General features: G+C 44.9%; 1 protein-coding gene and 1 pseudogene across 1 annotated transcript in view; both read left to right on the top strand.

Moving 5' to 3' along the window:
* LOC133747818 (zinc finger protein 540-like) overlaps positions 1–23,151 on the top strand; it is a 30,819-nt gene extending 7,668 nt beyond the window's left edge. The window contains 5 exon segments of the mRNA XM_062176201.1: positions 8,532–8,610; positions 11,490–11,616; positions 13,208–13,303; positions 21,344–22,206; positions 22,208–23,151. Coding sequence (XP_062032185.1) covers positions 8,602–8,610; positions 11,490–11,616; positions 13,208–13,303; positions 21,344–22,206; positions 22,208–23,098 — 1,986 coding nt within the window. The 5' untranslated portion in view covers positions 8,532–8,601 and the 3' untranslated portion in view covers positions 23,099–23,151.
* On the top strand, positions 3,563–5,303 carry LOC133747666 (potassium channel subfamily K member 5-like; annotated as a pseudogene).
* Positions 23,152–24,440: the final 1,289 nt, after the last annotated feature.

Genomic DNA, 24,440 nt, shown 5'->3' with positions numbered 1-24,440 from the left:
AACAATCAACAAAACTGAAAAACCTTTAGCTAGATGGACCAAGAAAAATAAGACTTCTAAAATAATGAATGAACAGGACATCACTACCAACCTTACAAAATTAAAATGATGAGATCATTATAAACAACTGATGGCAAGTAGATTATACAACTACTAAATGAAACAAATTCCTAGGAGTACAGAAACTATCAAACTGAATAATATGAGGGTTCTTCAAAGGTTCATGGAAAAGTACATATTGCAAAATCCTTATGAATAGATTTCAAACACTTTTTGTGCCAAAATAAACATGCCTTTTATTGTACTTTCCATGAGCTTTCTGAAGTTCCTCATATAAAATCTGAACAGACCTATGATAAGTAAAGAGAATAATTTTTAAGTCTTTTGCACTGAGATAACCTCAAACTTCCATGGCTAAAGAAGAAATTATAGTAATCCTTCACAACTTTTCCAGGAAATACAGGAGGGAAATTTCCCAATTAATCTATGAATCAAGCTTTTTTTTTTTTTAAGATTTATTTATTTGTTTGAAAGAGTTACACACACAGAGAGAGATGAGAGAGAGAGAGAGAGAGAGAGAGAGAGAGAGAGAGAGAGAGAGGTCTTCTGTCTACTGGTTCACTCCATAGATGGCTGTAATGGCCGGAGCTGCACTGATCCGAAGCCAGGAGCCAGGAGTTCTTCCAGGTCTCCCTCGCGGGTGTAGGGGCCCAAGGACCTGGGCCATCTTCTACTGCTTTCCCAGGCCACAGCAGAGAGCTGGATTGGAAGAGGAGCAGCCGACACTCAAACCGGCGCCCATATGGGATGCTGGCACTTCAGGCCAGGGCTTTAACGTGCTGTGCCACAGTGCTGGCCCCTGAATCCAGTTTGTATTTTTTTTTTTAATTTATTTTATTTATTTGGAAAAGTTGCAGAGAGAGAGAAGAGACAGAGAAAACTTCCATTTGCTGGTTCACTCCCCAAATGGCTGCAACAGCCAGGGCTGGGCCAGGCTCAAGCTAGGATCCAGGAACTTCTGGGTCTCCCATGTGGGTGCAGCAACCCAAGGCCTTGGGTCATCTTCTGCTGCTTTTCCTAGGTGCGTTAGCAGGGAGCTGGATTGGAAGTGGAGCAGCCGAGACACCAACCGGCGCCTAGCTTCAACTGTAGCTGGAGACCAGTGCAGATATTTAGGACAGAGAATCAACAAATGGGATCTCCCTCTTGTTCACTCTCAAATTAAAAACAAAAAGTGGTAATTTATCATGAAAATTAAAATGTTTGTGCGAGAGTAAGCACAAACCACAAACAAAATTATTGAAAAATATCATATTCAGGCCGGCGCCGTGGCTCAACAGGCTAATCCTCCGCCTTGCGGCGCCGGCACACCGGGTTCTAGTCCCAGTCGGGGCACCGATCCTGTCCCGGTTGCCCCTCTTCCAGGCCAGCTCTCTGCTGTGGCCAGGGAGTGCAGTGGAGGATGGCCCAAGTGTTTGGGCTCTGCACCCCATGGGAGACCAGGAAAAGCACCTGGCTCCTGCCATCGGAACAGCGCGGTGCGCCGGCCGCAGCGCGCTACCGCGGCGGCCATTAGAGGGTGAACCAACGGCAAAGGAAGACCTTTCTCTCTGTCTCTCTCTCTCACTGTCCACTCTGCCTGTCAAAAAAAAAAATAAATAAATAAAATAAAAATAAAAAAGAAAAAAAAAAGAAAAATATCATATTCAATATATGACATATCCAAAATATACAAAGAATTTTCACAACTTGATAGGAAAATCTCAATAACTAAGTTTTTAATGTTGAGCTATCTGAATAATGTGTAAATGATTTAAACAGATTTGGACAGAAATTTATAAACCTCAAAATCATTACACATATGAAGGAAGTAAGACACAAAAGGCCATATATTATGATTCCATTTGTATGGAATACCTAGAAAAGGTATCTATGTAGAAATAAATTAGCAGTTGCCAGAGTGTAGAGTTAGAAACATTACAGTCGTGTGAGGTTTCTTCTGAGGGTACTGAAATGTTTTAAAATGAGATCATGTGTGATTGTTACAGTGCGGTGAGTTAAGCCACTGCCTGAGACACCTGCATCCCTGATCGAGAGCCAGTTTGAGTTCTAGCCGCTCTGCTTCCAACCCCCACTGCTAAGGTAGCCTGGGAGGCAGAAGATGATGGCTCAAGTGCTTGGACCTCTGCTATCCATGTGGAGACCAAGATGGAGTTCCAGAAGTCTAGCTTAGGCCTGGCTGTGACCTAGCTATTGCCAGCATTTACAGCCTGAACCAGGGGGTATAAGATCCATCTCTCTCTCTCTCTCTCTCTCCCATCCCTCTTCTCATGTGTGTGTGTGTGGGGGGGGGATGTATGAGTCTGCCTTTGAAATAAGCATTTTAGAATAAATAAATCGGTAAAAGAAATTACATGTGAAATTATTAAATACTTTGAAGTAAATGAAAACAAAAACAATATAATCCAAATGGTAGGATTAAGGAAAAGTGCTCAGAGGGAAATCTAAGCTGTAAATACCTACCTTTAAAAAGAAGAATGAGGGCCGGCACCGCGGCTCACTTGGCTAATCCTCCGCCTGCGGCGCCGGCACCCTGGGTTCTAGTCCCAGTTGGGGTGCCAGATTGTGTCTCGGTTGCTCCTCTTCCAGTCCAGCTCTCTGCTGTGGTCTGGGAAGGCAGTGGAGGATGGCCCAAGTGCTTGGGCCCCTGCACCCGCATGGGAGACCAGGAGGAGGCACCTGGCTCCTGGCTTCAGATCGGTGCAGCGCGCTGGCCGTAGCAGCCATTTGGGGGGTGAACCAATGGAAAGGAAGACCTTTCTCTCTGTCTCTCTCTCACTGGCTAACTCTGCCTGTCAAAAAAAAAAAAAAAAAAAAAAAGAAAAGAAAAAAAAAGAAGAATGAGGGCCAGTGCTGTGGCATAGCAGGTAAAGCCACCACCTGCAGTGCCAGCATCCCATATGGGCGCCTGTTCAAGTCCCGGCTGCTCTACTTCTGATCCAGCTCTCCACTATGGCCTGGGAAAGCAGTTCAAGATGGCCCACGTCTTGGGCCCTTGCACCTGCGTGGGAGACCCAGAAGAAGCTCCTGTGTTCCTGACTTCAGATCAGCCCAGCTCCGGCCATTGTGGCCATTTGGGGAGTGAACCAGCGGATGGAAGACCTCTCTCTGCCTGTGCCTTTTTGTAACTCTGCCTTTCAAATAAATAAATGAATCTTAAAAAAAAAAAAAAAGAATAAGGAATGCTGTTTGTGGTATGCAGAAAAGCAGCATATGTGTCTTCCCAAAGTCAGGCCTTCAGTTCACTCACTCTGTATGCCCTGACATTTCCCTCAGCCCCTTTAATTTTCACCCATTTCTGCCCCCATGAATAGGACCCTGCAAAATTCCTCTTGCTCAGTGGCCAACCTTGAGCAACTTTGCTCAAAGAACAGCCTTGGCAGGAACAGGTATTAAGTATGCAGAGCTCCAAATTCAAAAGTCTGTTTCCAGAGGCTGGCAGGTGGGTGGATCAGGAGCTGGAGATGAGGAGGTTTGTCTAGGAAGTGGCTGCTCCAGAACCATGTGGTCTGAGGCTCTGCTCCCCTCAGCTATCATCTTCTACCTGGCTATCCAGGCAGGGATCTTGGAAATGATAATGGAAGGAGACCAAGGAAAACTACTATGCACAAAAGCTGCATCTGCACAGGGGTTTCTGTGCCTGGGCCAAGTGAGCCTGGACAATATCCTGATGCTATAGGACAGAGTGTGGCCATCTCAAGGAACCAGACTATTAACAGTCGGAACTGGGCCAGTGCAAGGGTTTTTGCAGCCAGCTATCACCACCACCATTGGCTATGCCAATGTGGCACCAAAGACTACTGCTTGGTGTCTCTTCTGTGGTCCCTTGGGCTGCTGTTCTGCCTCATGTGGGTCAACACCTTGGGCAAGTTCTTCCAGGGATGTGCCAATAGCCCAGGCCAGTTCCTCACCAGGAAATACATGAGTCTGTGGCGGCACAGATAATGTACATGGCTGTCTTCAAGGTGTAGAGCATCCTAGTTCATCTGGTGATCCCGCCCTTCATGTTCATGGTGACTGAATATGAGTGCCCCTACCAGTCGAGTGCCTCTACTACTCCTTCATCACCATCTCCACCATCAGCTTCTGTGACTTTGTGGCTGATGTGAACCTTAGCACCAATTACCATACTACAATGGTACATACTATGGTACATACTACTATGTACAGCTCTGGATCTACTTGAGGCTGGCCTTGCCATCTCCTCTTGGTCAACTTTAAGGTAGTAGAAATGTTTGTAGAAATCCACAAAGCCATTAAAAAACTCAGCAAGGGGCTGGCACCATGGCAGAGCGGGTAAAGCCGCTGCCTGCTGTGCTGGCATCCCATATGGGCACTGGTTCAAGTCCCGGCTGCTCCTCTTCTGATCCAGCTCCCTGCTATGTCCTGGGAAGGCACTAGAATATGGCCCAAGTCCTGGGGCTCTTGCACCCTTGTGGGAGACCCGGAAGAAGCTCTTGACTCCTGGCTTCGGATTAGCTCAGCTCCAGCAGTTACAGCCATTTGGGGAGTGAACCAGCAGAAAGACCTTTCTCTTTGTCTCTCCCTCTCTTTGTAACTCTGCCTCTCAAACAAATAAATAAAATCTTTAAAAAAAGCAACAGAAAGACCAAGAATGTCAACATATTCAGTTTTCTGTCCAAAAGGAAGGAGACCTTTGACAATATTGTCAAGCAGATAGGAGAGAAGGCAATGAAGATATGCAGTAGTGGGAAGAGGGTCCTGGGACCAAGACCTGGGCTCAGACTTCAAGAGGGTTGGCGCTCCCCACTTCCCTGGTGCCCCTCGTGGTCTTTTCCAAGAACTAAGTGCCCAACCAGGAGGACTTGTCACACTGAGGAGCAAAGCCACACGTTGAAGCCCCCTGGAAAGGAGATGGGCATAGGCATGAGAGGATAGCTCTGGCACCTCTGAGGTGTTAATCAACCAGCCAGACCCCATCAGCAAGCAGGGTGTGAACCTTGGGATGCCCAGGACCACCATCTTGCTCATCCTCCAGAATGCCAGCATCACCTCTGTGAAAAGGAGGCTGGCCTTTTGGACATGGATATCTATCTCTAAGTTCTCACTGGGCAACTTGGTGGTGGAGGAGAGGCCCCAAGGTGCGGCAGAGGTGCCCCTGAACAGCAGCCAGTTCCGCTCCTCAAATGAACCCACCTTCATCAGAACAGTCTGAGCTCTCTGTGTGCTGGGAACTGCTGATCAATGAGCACAGTGAGGCAAATGGCTGCAAAGGCATGTGAAGCAGTGCTGGCTCCGCCCACTCCCAACTTTGAGGTCTTTCCCTTCCTTCTGGGGTGTCCTATAGTCACTGGGGCCCCTGGCCCCTGGTGGGGCCCATTCCTGGCTCTGACAGTGGGAGGCCAGTTATCTGCCTTACCTCCATTCTCACAAACTAAATACTACCAATCAAATGTGTCATAAGCTTAGGACAGTCTCCGTTCATTTAGCTGTACCCTGGCATTGGGGAGCTATCTGTCTTGAGCATGGCTGATGTATTTGATGATTGGAAGACACGTGATTAGAACTGACCCTGAGGAAAACCTGCACCTGCATGGGCCTTTGCCCTGTCATTTGGTTGAATGGGAGGAAGAGTGAGTGGCAAAGCACGGGACACAGGAAACTGGGACTCCTGGGGCCGGAAGCCAGGAAGCTCAGGAGTGAGGCTCAGCTCTGGCCAATTCTGCCCTCACTCTTCCAGCTCCTTGTCAAAATTCATGTCCCACCTCCTGGCCTAACACTGTCCTGCTGTTTCCTCATTTTCTGTACCCCGAATAAAGCTCTCATTGCCTTTCTTCCTTGCCTACTAGCCCCACTGGGCCCAGCAGGATAAGGCCAAACTGCTCTTGGCTCATAAATGGGGAATGGCCCACACTCTCTCCAGCTATCATTTGTTAGGTGAATTAAGCTCCCTCCTCCAGATGTTCTCTGTGTGTGTGTGTGTGTGTGTATCCATACATTTGTGTGTAAGCCCTTGCTCATGTGTGTTTAAGAAAGAAAAGGATTCGGGCTGGGAAACAAAACTGAAACTATACATAACTGTTTCAGGTGAGGGGTGGGCAGAACATACTGCTGCCCAAGTTCTTGAGTTCTCAATCATGCTTGCCCTAGGAACAACCACTCTGCCGTGTCTTTTTTTTTTTTTTTTAAGTGAACTGATGTTTTTAATATACTTGAAATCTATTATTAATTTGGTAAAGAGGGTCCTGAGAATTGGGATGTCCAGTGTTCACCTTCCTGCCCCCCTCCCTAGCTCAATGGGGCCTTTCTTTGTGACTCCAGTCAAGGTCATGATGTGACGAGCAAAGTCCTCATGCAGAATTGAGGAGGGCCTACTGACTGGCAGGTGAGCACAAATGGGGAGGGCCCCATGACATCTAGCTGAATGCTGGGCAGGAGAGAATCACACTCTCAGGCTCATACCCTCTCTCCTTACAGCCTCCCTGTACTCTCTGCCCTTCTGCCGTGGAGGCACATGGGGCCATAACTCCCCCTAGCAACATGTGAAAAGAGTGATGGGCATGTGTCCACACTCCCATTCATTCTCTAAGTGGTTGCAGAGTCTGCCCGCCTGGCACAGGAATGGAAAGGAGGATTTGTGTCATTTTCTATGACATGTTTTTATGAATCCATTTTGTTACATGTCCTCAAATCATATACTGTACGAAAATACCTTCTGCTGCATTTCTCAGGCCGTTATCAGGGAGCTGGATTGGAAGTGAAGCAAACAGTACACAAACTGATGCCCACGTGGGATGACAGTATCACAGGTGGAAGCTTTACCCATGATGCCACAGCACTGACCTAAAATTTTTTTTAAAGACTTATTTATTTATTTGAAAGTCAGAGTTACACATAGAGAGGAGAGGCAGAAAGAGAAAGAGAGAGGAGAGACACACAGAGAGAGAGGTCGTCCATCTGATGGTTCACTCCCCATTTGGCCGCAATGGCCGGAGCTGTGCCTATCCAAAGACAGGAGCCAGGAGCTTTCTCCAGGTCTCCCACATGGGTGCAGGGGTCCAAGGACTTGGGCCATCTTTTACTGCTTTCCCAGGCCATAGCAGAGAGCTGGATCAAAAGTAGAGCAGCCAGGTCTTGAACTGGTGCCGATATGGGATGCCTGCACTTCAGGCTAGGGCGTTAACCTGCTGCGCCACAGCGCTGGCCCCAACTTTGTTTTAAATAAAGGTCCAAACAGTAGATAGTCTATGATTTAGGGACATAAAATCTCCATTATAACTATTCAACTTGGCTGTATAGCTTTCTGAAAGTAGTCATAGACACGAGTAAGCAAATGGGCATGACTGTGTTTCATTGGAATTGTGTTTACAGAACTATACAAGTGGGCCAATTTTGGTTCATGAACCATCTGGTCTCTCCTATCTGTTGTCTTCAAGTTTGGGGAGGCCAGAAAGGCCTGAGGCCATGAAGGTGGTCAGCTCTGAATCATGTGCTTCTTTTTGGCCGGTGAGATTTAAAGAAGGAGGACCTATTCTGGGCAGTTATGAATCCAAGCCTCAGACCTAGATTAGTGTTCTTGTAGTAGGACTGGCCCAAAACTTTCTTGTTGACAGGCCAGCACTGTGGCATAGAAGATATGGCCGCACCTGCAGCACTGGCATCCCATATGGGCATGGGTTCGAGCCCTGGCTGCTCCACTTCTGATCCAGCTCTCTGCTATGGCCTGGGAAAGCAGTAGAAGATGGCCCAAATCCTTGGGTCCCTGCACCCGTGTGGGAGACCAGGAAGAAGCTCCTGGCTCCTGGCTTCAGATCGGCCCAGCTCAGGCCCAACTCCAGCCATTGCAGGCATTTGGAGAATGAACCAGTGGATGGAAGACCTCTCTATCTCTCTCTCTTTGCCTCACTCTGTAACTCTGCCTTTCATATAAATCAATAAATAAATAAATAATTTTTTTTTTAAATCTCTCAGGGCCGGCACTGTGGCATAGCAGGTAATACCGCCACCTGCAGTGCTGGTATCCCATAGGGACACCGGTTCGAGCCCTGGCTGCCCCACTTCTGATCCAGCTCTCTGTTATGGCCTGGGAAAGCAGTGTAAGATTGCTCAAGTCTTTGGGTCCCTACACCCATGTGGAAGACCCGAAAGAAACTTCTGGCTTGACGCAGCTCCAGCCATTGTGGCCAACTGGGGAGTGAACCAGTGGATAGAGGACCTCTCTCTCTCTCTCTGGCTCTCCTTCTCTCTCTGTATAGCTCTGACTTTCAAATAAATAAAATAAATCTTTAAAAAAAACCCTCTCTTATTGAAGTGCTAGACATGAGTTCTAATTCAGGAGTACTGCCCCATGTCCATCCCGATAGAGTGTGTTTCCTTGGTGTGGTGAGGGTGTGTGTGAGGAGGGTTAGAGAAGTGTTTGGGGGAGATATTTGTAAGCAAGAATTGAGAAAAAAAGATTACTCATTTATATATTTTGATTTCATTGTCTCATTTTTTCTTGCCCAATTCAGGCTTCTCAGAACTTTGCTTCTCCAGGAGAAATCTTAAGGGAGACCAACCAATTCTTGAGATTCTAAAATCATGGCCCATGTAAGTTGCTGTTTCTTGCTTCTTCTTCTTCTTTTTTTAAAAATATTTTTTAAAATATTCTAATTTATTTATTTGAAAAGCAGGGTTACAGAGAAGCAGGGGGAAAGAGAGAGAGAGGTCTTCCATCTGCTGGTTCATTTCCCAAATGGCTGCAACAGTTGGAGCTGCGCCGTCCAAAGCCAGGAGCCAGGAGCTTCTTCCAGGTCTCCCACATGGGTACAGGGGCCCAAGCACTTGGGCCATCTTGTACTGTTTTCGCAGGCCATAGCAGAGAGCTGTATCTGAAGTAGAGCAGCCAGGACACAACTTGGTGCTTATATGGGATGCTGGCATTGCAAGACCCTCTGTAACACAATGCCAGCCCCAATTCTGGTTCATTCTACAGCAGTATCTTTTATCTCAGAATCAAGGAAGGTATACAATATGTATAAGAAAATCATGCAGATGCATAAATGTTACATCATTATATTCTCCCAGAATTAGAGAAGGCTTAAGAGGTATTGTCCAATATAAGTGTTTAACTTTCTGAACTCTGTTATTAAATTTGGTATACCCATAAAATTACTATCACATAGCTGAGAAAATAACTTATAACAGAATTTGTGAAAACAAGGAAGAATACTATAAAATGAAATCATGAATGTAAGGCTTAAATTCTCTAATGTTATGCAAATTCATGATTTAAAAATTTTTATACAGTATTTAAGAAAAACATCCACGATTTATTTTTAAAAAATTACTTTAAAGGGGGTTGGCATTGTGGCTAAGCGGTTTAACCTGCTACTTGCAACACTGGCAACAGGTATCAGAGTGCCAGTTCAAGTCTTGGCTGCTCTGCTTCTGATCCAGTTTCCTGCTAATGCTTATGGGAAGGCAATGGAAGATGGCCCAGGTACATGGGTCCCTGCCACCCACATGGGAGACCAGGATAGAGTTCCTGGCTCCTGGCTTAGGCCTGACTGACATCTCCCTGTTGCAGCCATTTGGGGGAGTGAACCAGCAGATAGATTTCTGTCTTTCTGTCTCTGGCACTCTGCCTTCCAAATAAATAAATCCATTTAAAAAGTTACTTAAAGGGAAAAAGGGATATAGTATTCTTCATTTTCCTTTAAATAATCTGCTATGATTAACTTTTTATTATTTCATTACGATGTTGTTTATTATTGTCTTTTTAAAAAAATATTTATTTAAAAGGTAGAGATACAGAGGCAGCGGCAGAGAGAGACAGGGGTCTTCCATCACTGGTTCACTCCCCAAGTGGCTGCAACATCCATAGCTGTGCTGATCCAAAGCCAGGAGCCAGGAGCTTCTTCCAGGTCTCCCATGCAGGTGCAGGGGCCCAAGCACTTGGGCCATCTTCTACTGCTTTCCCAGGCCATAGCAGAGAGCTGGATCAGAAGTGGAGCAGCCGGGACTCGAGTAGGTCCCATATGGGATGCTGACACTGCAGGTGGCGGCTTTACCAACTACGCCACAGTGCTGGCCCCTATTTTTAATTTTTTTTTTTTTTGACAGGCAGAGTGGACAGTGAGAGAGAGAGACAGAGAGAAAGGTCTTCCTTTTGCCGTTGGTTCACCCTCCAATGGCCGCCGCGGCTGGTGCATCTCGCTGATCCGAAGCCAGGAGCCAGGTGCTTCTCCTGGTCTCCCATGCGGGTGCAGGGCCCAAGCTCTTGGGCCATCCTCCACTGCCTTCCCAGGCCATAGCAGAGAGCTGGCCTGGAAGAGGGGCAACCGGGACAGAATCCGGCTCCCCAACCGGGACTAGAACCCGGTGTGCCGGCGCCGCAGGGCAGAGGATTAGCCTGTTAAGCCACGGCGCCGGCCACCTATTTTTAATTATTTATTGAAAAATTTGAGGCAGGTATGAATGTAGCTTATTTGCTTACATCCACTCCTTCACTTAATTGTGGAACATTTATTTGTTCCCATAAATGCTTAATTACAGACCACCACAATTTTAGGAAATCTTACACGCAGCAACTGGATTCTTCAAGAAAATGAGGTGACAGGGCTGGTGTTGTGGCATAGCAGATTGAACCACTACCTGCAACACTGGCATCTCATGTGGGCACCAGTTTGAATCCCGGCTACTCCACTTCTGATCCAGCTCCAAGCTAATGCACCTGGGAAAGCAGCAGAATACGGCTCAAGTCCTCATGCCCCTGCACGTGGGAGACCCAGATGCAGTTCCTGGCTCCTGGCTTTGGCCAGACCCAGCCCTAGCCATTGTGGACACTTGAGGAATGAACCAGCAGATGGAAGCGCTCTCTATGTGTGTGTCTCTCTCCCTGCAACACTGCCTTTCAAATACATCTTTTTTTTTTTTTTTTTTTTTATTTTTGACAGGCAGAGTGGACAGTGAGAGAGAGACAGAGAGAAAGGTCTTCCTTTTGCCGTTGGTTCACCCTCCAATGGCCGCCGCGGTAGCGCGCTGCGGCCGGGCGCACCGCACTGTTCCGATGGCAGGAGCCAGGTGCTTCTCCTGGTCTCCCATGGGGTGCAGAGCCCAAACACTTGGACCATCCTCCACTGCACTCCCTGGCCACAGCAGAGAGCTGGCCTGGAAGAGGGGCAACCGGGACAGGATCGGTGCCCCGACCGGGACTAGAACCCGGTGTGCCGGCGCCGCAAGGCGGAGGATTAGCCTGTTGAGCCACGGCGCCGGCATTCAAATACATCTTTAAAAAGAAAAGAAAGTGAGGTGACTATTTCAGAACACCAGTTTCCCTACTGTGTCCTACCTTTATCATACGCCTTCAGCCCCAACCCAGTTTGGTATAGTTCCCCTTCCTGCAGTGAAATCTTTCGCCTCCTCTTCTCCTTTCTTAAATCAAGGTTTTGTAATTTCTCCATTAACCTGTTGCTTTATGGTTTCAGGCACTGGTGATGTTCAGGGACGTGGCTGTCGAATTCTCTCAGGAGGAGTGGGAGTGCCTGGACCCTGCTCAGAGGAACTTGTACAGAGATGTGATGTTGGAGAATTACCGTAACCTTGTCTCACTGGGTAAGGTCATCCACCTCAAATAACGCAGACTCTGCTCTCTGCAATGCTAGCTTTCATTTCCTTGAATCCAGGACAGTTTTTTCAGAGACTAGCTGAGTTTCTTATCTGTTTCTCAAGGGATGAACTGAACTTTGCTGGTTTGTAAATGACACTCCTACTAAATACCTTCGATCTCACCACACTTAGTGATCTTCGTGAAACATTTATCTACTCCTGTAATCGGCTTTCTTAATGACTGAGAAAGTGGATTTGAATGCTGAGACATTTACCGCAAAGTCTATGCCAAGAAAATCAGGTTTTATAATGTATTCAAATTTAGAATTGCAATGGATGTTTTTTGTTTTTCGGTATCCTGGCTACAAGGAAAACAGCCAACCCCCAAGGTCTACAATTTATATGTCATTCAGGGGTGGAAATCTGGCCCACGAATCATGTAAGGCTCACAAAAACCATTTGGCCTGGCCCTGCCAAGGCAACTGCAGGTAGGACTCAAAATTCAATAAATCTATAACAGGCTGATTTTTAAGTTGATACTTTCATACAGCCAGTGAATGATGTCATAAATAACCAAATGGCCTTGGCAGAAAAAAAAGGTTCTGGTAGATCAAAAAATGTATTTTTTAAATTTATTTTTTTAAATTTATTTGACAGGTAGTTATAGACAGTGAGAGAGAGAGAGAGAAAGGTCTTCCTTCCGTTGGTTCATCCCCCAAATGGCCACTACAGCTGGAGCTATGACCATCTGAAGCCAGGAACCAGTGCTTCTTCTGGTCTCCCATGCTGGTGCAGGGGCCCAAGCACTTGGGCCATCCTCCACTGCACTCCCGGGCCACAGAGAGAGCCGGACTGGAAGAGGAGCAGCCGGACTAGAACCTGGCGCCCACATGGGATGCTGGCGCAGCAGGCAGAGGATCAACCCATGTGAGCCACGGCGCCAGCCCTTCAAAAAATGTATTTTAAATTAAACACATTCTGTTCCCTACAATAAACATTTTCTTTCACTTGTTTTTGATTAAAAGGTAAAATTCATTAGCTTAGCATCTAACTCTAAAAGAATATAGTAGCAGGAACCTAAAATATGTTAGGAAGTTTTTTGTTTTTGCTCTGCATAGATTAATACCAGCAAAAATAGGAATAGCTAATAAAATGCTTACTGTATGCCAGGCACTGTTCCAAGTATTAGCTATGAAATAAATAGTACTTTTATTCTCATTTTACAGAAGAGAACACTGAGGCCCAGACAACTGGTACAGTTTGCTATAATCATTAGTCAGCAGGTGGTCAGGCAGAATTTGAGCCCTCAAAGTCTGGCTCCAGAGTCTGTGCTCCCAATCACTACCACCTCTTGATAGAGTACACCTGTATGAGTTTTACTTCCAAAATGAGACCTTTTCCTTGCTCACCAAGTTTTAGGATCTCTTGGATTCTTGTGTCACCCTAAATTGAATATTCCTTAATCCTATCAATTTTCTTGAAAGTTTTTATCAATTCTTGTTGATTCAGATTTTATTACTAGGTTTAACTAAGCCTCAAGATGTTTCTGAATTTGCATGTTTTACTTCTGGTTCTTGTATTTCCTTCTTGCAAACAGGACATGCTGCCTCAAAGCCAGATGTGATTACCTTATTGGAGCAAGGGAGAGAGCCTTGTACGGCGGCAAGGGTTGTGACAGCAAGACGAGACCCAGGTGAGTGAGGACTCATCAGTCAGATGGAAGTTATCATTGCCAGTAAAAGCAGCTATTTAGGGAGAATGCCCTGGCTTTATAATCTGGAAACTTCTCCTCTGAGGCCTCAGGCCCAAAGGCTCAAGACAGGGAAAGAAACAGGCTTTCTTAGCATAAACTACCAAAACAGCGTCATCTTGGCACTGAGTTATCACTGTCCATATTTTCCCCCCCTTCCCTCCTAATAGCCTCTTATTTCAATAAGGAGAATGTACCTTTTCTTTTTCAGTACAACCATTTGCTTTTCATCCTATTTCTTTGCGTACTTATGTACTTGTTTCCAATGCAAAAAGTTCACTCCTTCACCTATTCAGCATGTACTTACCAAGTGCACATTCAGAGCCAGGCACAGTGCCAAATACTCTCAATACATTCATCAGCAAGGCCAAGACCTCCTCACACCATTGAGATTGCCTTGGTCGTTATGCGAGAGATGCAATTAACTATAAATAAACGAACAGATATATAACATTAAATAATGATGCTTGCTATGAAGGTATGAAAGGCAAGGGGACAGAGGTGGGTCAGGGTTAATCTAGGTGGGGTGCTCAAGGAAAGCTTTTTTATTTTTAAAGATTATTTATCTTATCTGAAAGTCAGAGTTACACAGTGAGAGAAGGAGAGCAGAGAGAGAGAGAAAGTCTTCCATCTGCAGGTTCACTCCCCAATTGGCCACAACGGCCGGAGCTGTGCCGAACTGAAGCAGGAGCCAGGAGCTTCTTCCAGATCCCCCACATGGTTGCAGGGGCCCAAGGACTTGGGCTATCCTCTACTGCTTTCCCAGATCACAGCAGAGAGCTGGATCAGAAGTGGAGCAGCTGGGACTAGAACAGTGCCCATATGGGGTGCTGGCACTGCAGGCCTTGGCCCCACCCGCTACGCCACAGCGCTGGCCCCAGAAAGTTTTTCTAAGGAGGAGCTGTCTTAATCCACATGAGTATTTAGGAAAGGACCATGCTATGTACAGTGATATTTAGGAAAGGACCATGCTATGTATAGTGAAGCATGAACTTTGTGTGTTTGAGGCACAGAAAGAAGTTCAAAGAAGATTTGAAGGGGGAAGAATCGTTAATTATAAGTATAGAGCACATCGTTAATTATAAGTATAGAGCAGGGGCCAGATCTTATATAGTTTTTTTTTTTTTTTTGACAGGCAGAGTGGACAGTGAGAGATAGAGAGACAGAGAGAAAGGTCTTCCTTTTGCCGTTGGTTCACCCTCCAATGGCCACCGTGGGCTGGTGCGCTGTGGCCGGCGCACCACGCTGATCTGAAGGCAGGAGCCAGGTGCTTCTCCTGGTCTCCCATGGGGTGCAGGGCCCAAGCACTTGGGCCATCCTCCACTGCACTCCTGGGCCACAGCAGAGAGCTGGCCTGGAAAAGGGGCAACCGGGACAGAATCCGGCGGCCCGACTGGGACTAGAACCCGGTGTGCCAGCGCCGCAAGGTGGAGGATTAGCCTATTGAGCCGCCGGCCAGATCTTATATAGTTTTATCACAATGAGAAATTTTATTCATAGCCATAATCTGTTTTAAAATAATCACTATAGATGCTCTGTAGGGAATATACAAGATTAGAAGTAGGAAGATGACTTAAAAGACTCTTTCATAGGTCTAGACTAGCAGTGGTAGAGGCTTGCTGAGGAGTGGTGGGAAGATGCTGTGTTGCTCTTATGTTCTGTAAGTAGAGCAACAAACATGCCATGGGGTGTGGGAAAAAAAGGAAATTGACGGCCGGCGCAGTGGCTTAACAGGCTAATCCTCCGCCTTGCGGTGCCGGCACACCGGGTTCTAGTCCGGTTGGGGAGCCGGATTCTACCCCGGTTGCCCCTCTTCCAGGACAGCTCTCTGCTATGGCCCGGGAACGCAGTGGAGGATGGCCCAAGTCCTTGGGCCCTGCACCCGCATGGGAGACCAGGAAAAGCACCTGGCTCCTGGCTTCGGATCAGCGAGATGCGCTGGCCACAGCGGCCATTGGAGGGTGAACCAACAGCAAAAGGAAGACCTTTCTCTCTGTCTCTCTCTCTCTCACTATCCACTCTGCCTGTCCAAAAAAAAAATAAAAAAAATTTAAAAAAAGGAAATTGACGATCATAGAATACCATATCTCTATGTAAGCAGAATAGTGCATATAATGTACTATAATGGGCAGATGGGAAATATAGCTTGGAGAATGGAAAGAGAGTCCTGTTTCAGATCTATTACGCTGAAGATGCCTATGAATTACTCAAGGTTGAGGTGTTGAGTAGGCAGCTGAAGAAGCAAATATAGCACTCATGGAGAGGCTAGTACTATTTATAGAAACTTGGACATATATCAGTGGGACTGGAAAAATCACTTAGGCCTGATCTGACCCATTGACTGGAATATAGCCACATATATTTATTTATACACATTTCATTTGGTAGAGCTCAGCAGTTGAAACAGAAACAATAGGCCCACAAAGCCTATGATACTGACCATCCAGCTCTTTATAGGAAAAGTTTGCTGACCCCTCCCCTAGGGAATGAATGAATACGTGCTGATAGAATGAAGAAGGCCAGATGAGACAATGATAACTGAACCGAGGCACTCTGTTTAGAGATGGAAGAGAAGGCAGCCAGTAGACTGAGAACAAGCATCCTGGAGGAAGAAGAAAGGAAGAACCTGTTTCAGGCAGGAGGAAGTGTCCACCTATGAGGAAGACTTGGCAGGAAGGAAGTTGGCCGTGACTGTGTCAATGGGTCAACGTTTCAGTGGACTCTGTGGTGAAAGCTTGCTAGATATGTCTCAAAGAGAACTGGAGGTGAGGCAGTGCTGATGTTGAGATAGAAAATGTCTTTAGGCCGGCGCCGTGGCTTAACAGGCTAATCCTCCGCCTTGCGGCGCCGGCACATCGGGTTCTAGTCCCGGTTGGGGAGCCGGATTCTATCCCGGTTGCCCCTCTTCCAGGCCAGCTCTCTGCTATGGCCTGGGAAGGCAGTGGAGGATGGCCCAAGTCCTTGGGCCCTGCACCCGCATGGGAGACCAGGAAAAGCACCTGGCTCCTGGCTTCGGATCAGCGAGATGCGCTGGCCACAGCGGCCATTGGAGGGTGAACCAACGGCAAAAGGAAGACCTTTCTCTCTGTCTCTCTCTCTCACTGTCCACTCTGCCTGTCAAAAAAAAAAAATGTCTTTAATGGGAATTTCGTTAGGAAGAGAACTAGTGACAAGATTAGTAGCTAGAAAGTGATATAGGATATCAGAGCATATTTCAAGATATGAGATTTTCAGGTAAGACTGATTCTATATAAGGGGGAAAATGTAGTAGAGGGAAGGATAAATATGGAAATTGGAAAAGGGGATAGGAATGGTGTGCACAGCAGGAATTAAGAGAGAGAACTGTGGATGCCACTATGAATGCAGATGACTGATTGATGTGACAAAGGAAAGATTACTCATTTCTTTTCAATGCTTGGTTTTAATTGGAGGGCCAAGGAAGACCATGAGCTTAGAACTGGAAGAGGTGATGGAAGGGATGAAGGAAGAGTGCCTGTTTGAAGTAGAAGATACTATTCTTTAATGTTTGGTTACCTGCATTTCAATGGCTTGTTCACTCTTTATCTTCTCAGTCAGCAATTAACAATAGTAACAGATAACATTTAACTGATTATTTACTCTATACGAAGTGTTATTCAAAGCATTTTATATTTGAGAGTACTTAAAAATTTTCATGGGGAATGAAATTAAAAGATAAGGTTATTTTTGTGCAAAAAAATTGAAATTCATGCCTTGTTTTTTAATAATACACATTTTCCTTGAACTTTTTTTAAAAAGATTTATTTGAGGCCGGCGCCGCGGCTCACTAGGCTAATCCTCCTCTTTGCGGCGCCGGCACACCGGGTTCTAGTCCCGGTAGGGCCGCCGGATTCTGTCCCGGTTGCCCCTCTTCCAGGCCAGCTCTCTGCTGTGGCCAGGGAGTGCAGTGGAGGATGGCCCAAGTGCTTGGGCCCTGCACCCCATGGGAGACCAGGAGAAGCACCTGGCTCCTGCCATCGGATCAGCGTGGTGCGCCGGCCGCAGCGCGCCAACCGCGGCGGCCATTGGAGGGTGAACCAACGGCAAAAGGAAGACCTTTCTCTCTGTCTCTCTCTCACTGTCCACTCTGCCTGTCAAAAAAAAAAAAAGATTTATTTGAAAGGTAGAGTTATAGAGAGAGAGGGAGAGACAGAGAGAAAGAGGTTTTCCATCCACTGGTTCACTCCCCAAAATGGCCACAATTGCCAGAGTTGGGTCAGGCCAAAACCAGGAGCTAAGAGCTTCATCCAGGTCTCCCACATAGTTGTAAGGGCCCAAATCTGGGCCATCTTCTGTTGCTTTCCCAGGCACATTAGCAGGGAGCTGGATCAGAAGTGGAGCAGCCCAGACTCAAACCAGCACCTATATGGAATGTCAGCATTGCAGTGGCGACTTTACCAGCTACCCCACAATGCCAGACCCTCCTTGAACTTTTTTGAAGACCTCTTATACACATAAGTATACATTATCTAATGCAATACTATTATGATATTTTGAATAAAGTGCAGTCTGTTAAATAAATTAAGATTTTTTAAAAAAAGATTTATTTGAAAGTCAATATTACAGAAAGAAAGGGAAAAAGATGGATTTTCCATCTGCTGATTCCCTCACTCCCATGATAGCTACAATGGCTGGGACTGGTTCAAGCCAAAACCAGGAGCCAGCAGCTGCATCCGGGTCTCCCATGTAGGAGGCAGAGTCCCAAGGACTTGGGCCATCTTCCACTGCTTTTCTCAGGCCCATTAGCAGAAAGCTGGGTGGGAAGTGGAGCAGCCAGCTCATGAAACCGGCACCCACATGCGATGCCACTGTCATGGGCGGTGGCTTTATCTGCTATGTTTTAACACTGCCCCATTATTCCAATATTTATTGCAGTGTTCAGACACTGTTTTTTTTTTTTTTTTTTTTGACAGGTAGAGTGGACAGTGAGAGAGAGACAGAGAGAAAGGTCTTCCTTTTGCCGTTGGTTCACCCTCCAATGGCCGCCGCGGTAGGCACGCTGCGGCCGGCGCACTGCGCTGATCCGATGGCAGGAGCCAGGTGCTTCTCCTGGTCTCCCATGGGGTGCAGGGCCCCAAGCACTTGGGCCATCCTCCACTGCACTCCCTGGCCACAGCAGAGAGCTGGCCTGGAAGAGGGGCAACCGGGACAGGATCGGTGCCCCGACCGGGACTAGAACCCGGTTGTGCCGGCGCCGCAAGGCGGAGGATTAGCCTAGTGCAGCCGCGGCGCCGGCCATCAGACACTGTTTTACGTAAGTTCCTCCTCCCCCCCCCTCCCCAATTATTTTACACTTACAACAGTTAGAGAAAACTTCCTGCACCTGATTTATGTAGATGTTTTTAGATTCTTCCCTTCTCTGCATCACCACTTTCCAGCTTTCATTTAATATATCTTTTTAAACAATATTTATTTGAAAGGCAGAGCGACAAAGATGAAGAGACTGAGAGAGATCTTCCATCCACTGGTTCACGCCTCAATGTCCACAACAGCCAGGACTGGGCCAAGCCAAAGCCAGGAACGAGGAACTCCATCTTAGTCTCCCACATGGGTCTCAGGGGCTCAAGTACTTAAGCCACCTTCTGTTGCCTTCCCAGGAATATTAACAGGAATGTGGATTGGAAATGTAGCAGCTAGGACTCCAATTGGCACTCCAAGACCTGATGCTGGCATCACAAGCAGCAACTTAAACCACTATGTCACAACACTGGTCCCTCAATGTATCTTTTTAAATAGATTCCCTTGGGGTGGTTATTGTGGCGTAGAGTTGGTTAATCTACCACCTGCAATGCCCACATCCTTTATCTGAGTGCTGGTTTGAGTCCCAGTTCCTCTGCTTCTGGTCTAGCTTCCTACTAATGTGTTCTGGGAAGCAGCATACAACAGCTCAAGTCCTTGGGCCCTTGCTGCCCATGTGGAAGACCTTGATGGTGTTCCAGGCTCCTGATTTCAGCCAGCCCAGTTTTGGCTCTTGCAGGCGTTTGGGGAATGAATCAGTTCACAGAAGATCGGTCTCCCTCCCTCCCTGTTGCTCTGCCTTTCAATTAAAAGTAAGTAAACAACACACACACAAAAAAATAGATCCCCTGGCACTGTAAAATTTCCTGACCATTTACACATACTATTTAATTATTCTTTTTCTGAAGTTATGAAGTTTTCTTGTTCTTAAAAAAACTGTTCAGTATGGCACATAACCTGTAATAATACATGAAAAGTCATTCAGATACTCGTCCCATAAAGTGTAAGAATGGTTGGGTGTAGATGTAAGTGAACAGAAGGGAAGTCTGGGAAATTTCTGAAGGAAGTAGAGTGAGCAATCCAATAGGATGGTTGAATGATTGTAAAACTCAACTGAATACTTGTAATTGATGTGGATCTCTATATAAAGTAAGCAATGAAAAACAGTAGTGGACACGTTTCTGTTTAATTGGACAGCTGTTTAAAGAATGATTAAATAACACAAGGACCCTTTTCTTTTAATTCATTTGGCTGAGCTACCTTGGATTTTACTTTTGTTACGATCTGTAAAGGAAGTAAGGAAGGAAAGAGTGCATTTAATCTCTGTAGTGAAGTTTTGGAATTTAAAGGGTAGGGAGAAATCCGTGATTCTTCAAAAACTATAGAAATTAGGTTATTGTCATCAATATTCAGTTGTCTCACAGAGTGATTTATCGTTGTATTATGAGTATCTGCCTTGAGTCTCATCATATTTCCTTTCTTTAAAATATAATTTCCTTTCTATAATTACTTAACACCTGCTATGTGCTAGATTACATCTTCCTTAGAGAAACTTTAGGAATCAGAAAATAGGCCGGCGCCGTGGCTTAACAGGCTAATCCTCCACCCTGCGGCGCCGGCACACCGGGTTCTAGTCCCGGTTGGGGCGCCAGATTCTATCCCGGTTGCCCCTCTTCCAGGCCAGCTCTCTGCTATGGCCCGGGAAGGCAGTGGAGGATGGCCCAAGTCCTTGGGCCCTGCACCTGCATGGGAGACTAGGAGAGGCACCTGGCTCCTGGCTTCGGATCAGCGAGATGCGCCGGCCGCGGCAGCCATTGGAGGGTGAACCAACGGCAAAAAGGAAGACCTTTCTCTCTGTCTCTCTCTCTCACTATCCACTCTGCCTGTCAAAAAGAAAAAAAATTTTAAAAAAAGGAAAATAAACATAAGAGCAGAAAATCAGTAAGAGCAGAAAATCAATGGCTATGCATTTGAAAATTGTGAAATGAAATAAAGAAACTGATGCTGGAATAGAAAATAAAGGATAAAGACTGACTGACAGCCAGTAGCCCTGTCTGTGTAAGAGATGTTTAACTTAATATTGAAGGATGACGACGAGTGAAGGATGAAGAGGAATCAGCCTTTCACAGAGCCAGGACAGATGAAATAGCATGTACAAATCTGTATTGTATCAGCAAGGTCACAGAAAAATCTAAAGCTGAATAGAAAAAGCTGTCATAGAGAATGAGGAGCACAGTGCCTTTGAAAGAGTTTTTTAAGTAACAAAGACCATACTCTAATCTGTGGTGACATGTTTTGGATTTTATTCTGAGAATAAAGGAAAACAACTAATATTGTTAAATGGAGATTCTCAAACTTTGATAATCTCTTTCAGAACAATCTAGTGTAATTAAAAAATTAAGATACTCAGCTCTTCCTATAGATCTTCACTTGATCTAGAGTGGTATCAGAATAGTAGTATTTATAACAAATTCCCCAGATAATTCTTATCCACACCAACATTTCAGAACCATTGGATGTAAACTATTTTCCATATCATCACAATCTTATATAACCCCTCATTCTCTAAGCTCATATTGCCTGAATTCAAATTACATAACTATATTATAAAGTTCCTTAAGCCATTTACTTCTAATGAAAATTTTTGTCTCCTATTTTGAAGATAGATGCTTTATCTTTACATGGCTACAGGAAAATAATCTTTGTTTGCTTTTTTGTTTCTTTCAGGTTTGTTCTCCAGGACTGAGAATAAGAGGTTATCTCCAGAAAACGGTAGTTGTGAAATTGGTTTATCCAACTGGGAGAAAATAAAAAGAAGTAAAACCTTTGACCTTAAAGGACCCACTTTGAGGAACGATTGGGAGAGCAAACGTGAGTTTGAAGGACGACAGGAAGCTCAAGAAGGATATTGCAGTCAAATTAAAATCAGCAATGACAAAAAGCCAACATTTCAAAACAATACGACTTTTCCTCTAAATGACAGAGAACATGGAAAATCCTTTAGTTGTGACTCCAACACAGTTCAACATAAGAAAATTCATTCTGATGAGAAACATCATGATTGTAAAGAATGTGGGAATACTTTTAATAGTGGCTACCAACTTACTCTGCATCAGAAAATTCATACTGGTGAAAAACCCTATGAATGCAAGGAATGTGGGAAGGTCTTTAGTCGTAACTATCAGCTTACTCTGCATCAGAGGTTCCATACAGGGGAGAAACCCTATGAATGTCAAGAATGTGGGAAGGCCTTTAGTGTTCACTCACAGCTTAATCGACATCGGAGAATTCATACGGGCCAAAAACCCTATATGTGTAAGGAATGTGATAAGGGCTTTTTCAGTCATTTAGAGTTTATTCAGCATGAGAGGATCCATACTGGTGAGAAACCTTATGAATGTAAAGAATGTGGAAAAGCTTTTCGGCTTGGCTTCTACCTTACAGAACATCAGAAAGTTCATACAGGTGAGAAACCCTATGAATGTAAGGAATGTGGGAAGGCCTTTGGTGCTTGTGGACAGCTTACCCGTCACCAGAAAATTCATACTGGTGCAAAACCATATGAATGTAAAGAATGTGGGAAGGCCTTTAGACTTGGTTTTTTATCTTACTGAACACAGGAGAACACATACAGGTAAGAAGCCTTATGAATGCAAGGACTGTGGGAAAACCTTTAATGTGCGTGGACAGCTTAATAGGCATAAGACAATTCACACTGGTGTAAAACTCTTTGAATGTGAAGTGTGTGGAAAGGCTTTTAGTTTTAGTGGTGACCTTAGAGTACATCACAGAATTCACACTGGTGAGAAACCATATGAATGTGAGGAGTGTGGGAAAGCCTTTATACTTCGCTCAGCCCTTACTGAACATCAGAGAATCCATACCGGTGTAAAGCCCTATGAATGTAAGGAATGTGGGAAGACCTTCAGAGGGCGCTCTCAAATTAGTCTGCATAAGAAATTTCATACTGATGTAAAACCCTACAAATGTACATGCTGTGGGAAAGCCTTTAGATTTGGGTTCTACCTTAGTGAACATCAGAGAATTCACACAGGTGAAAAGCCTTACGAATGTAAAGAATGTGGAAAGGCCTTTATTCGCCGAGGAAATCTTAAAGAGCATCTAAAAACTCATTCTGGTTTAAAACCCTATGAGTGTAAAGAATGTGGGAAGACTTTTAGTTGGCGTGGACAGTTTACACAACATCAAAAAATTCATACAGGTATAAAACCCTACAAATGTAAGGACTGTGGGAAGGACTTCAGTCGTAGTGGAGATCTTAGAATACATCAAAGAATTCATACTGGTGAAAAGCCCTATGAGTGTAAAGAATGTGGAAAGGCGTTTAGGCTTAATTCACACCTTAATGAACATCAGAGAATTCATACTGGTGAGAAACCTTATAAGTGTAAAGTATGTAGTAAGGCCTTTAGACAACATTCACATCTTTATCAACATCAGAGAATTCATAACATAACCTAAGATAAGAAACCAGGCATGTTTTTCAAGGTAACTTCAAAAAGTTGATGGAAAAAATGGAGTAAAATATGCTTATTTTTGTGCAAAAAATTGAAATCCATTCATGGTCTTCATAATATAAATTTTCCATGAACTTTTTGAATAACCAATATCTATAGGATATAATAATATAATATGGAATAATCATGCTAGATAGAAATTCTGTCAATGTGTCAGTCTCTAGACATGTTAACTTAATAAATGTGTAAGAGCTTTCTAGTACCTCTTAGTTCTTGCTAAATCAAAAGAAATACTTGAAAATAAAAATTAATGTAAAAATTATGAGAAATTGGCTAGCAGTAATATATACTTATCATCATTGCCTTTCCATTTCTCTTATTACCTGTGTGATGTGAGACAAAACATTTACCTCTTGGTGCCTCAATTGTAAAATGATACCCTCCTAAAAGTGTGGTTAATGGTTTATAATATGCATTTTTCTGTAAAAAGTGTCTTTCATAATAACTATTTTGAATATTGGACATTATTGTTTTTATTACCATCTTAGTGAATCTTTTAAATGCAATCGAGTTAACAATTTAGAAAAGCCACATTTGAGGAAATTCATCTTTGATAAAATTTGTAATAGGGACTGAATGCTCAAAATTCTTATGTTGAAACCCTAACCCCACTGTGATAATATTTGGAGGTGGGGCCTTTGGGAAGTAACTGGGTTATGAGAGTGGAGCCCTTATCAATGGGATTAATGCCCTTATAAGATGAGACCCAAGAGCTCACTGGCATTCTCCAGCTCTCTAGTTCTGTCTCTAGCTCTCTTTCAACCATGTGAGGATACAAGGGGAAACCAACAGTTTGCAGCACAGAAGAAAGTCCTCAGGAGAACTCAAGTATGCTAGCACCCTGAACTTGGACTTCAGCTCCAGAACTGTAAGAAAAAAATCCTGTTATTTATAAACCACTGAATCTCTGATATTTTGTTACATACCAGCCCAAATTAGGATTATTTATTTGAATATAGGACATATGGAGATCTGAATTCAGACCTTGTTGCTTAAGTTCTACCAGACATTTAAAGCTGGAAAGAAACTCTAAAAAATATAGTGAGTGAGGATGTTAAGAATATAGTGGCTGGCATTGACATTTGGTGTAGCAATTAAAACACTGCTTGGCTCTCCTGAATCCCATATCAGAGTGCCTGGGTTGGAATCCCGACTCTGCTCCTGATCCCAGCTTCCTGCTGATGCACACCCCTGGAGGCAGCATTTGGATCCCTGCTACCCACATGGGAGACCCAGATTGAGTTCCAGGCTCCTGGCTTCAGCCTGGCCCAACCTTGACTGTTGCA

The sequence above is a fragment of the Lepus europaeus genome, chromosome 19 (assembly GCF_033115175.1).
Source record: "Lepus europaeus isolate LE1 chromosome 19, mLepTim1.pri, whole genome shotgun sequence".
Classification (NCBI taxonomy): Eukaryota; Metazoa; Chordata; class Mammalia; order Lagomorpha; family Leporidae; genus Lepus; species Lepus europaeus.
This window is presented reverse-complemented; position numbering and strand designations above follow the sequence as displayed.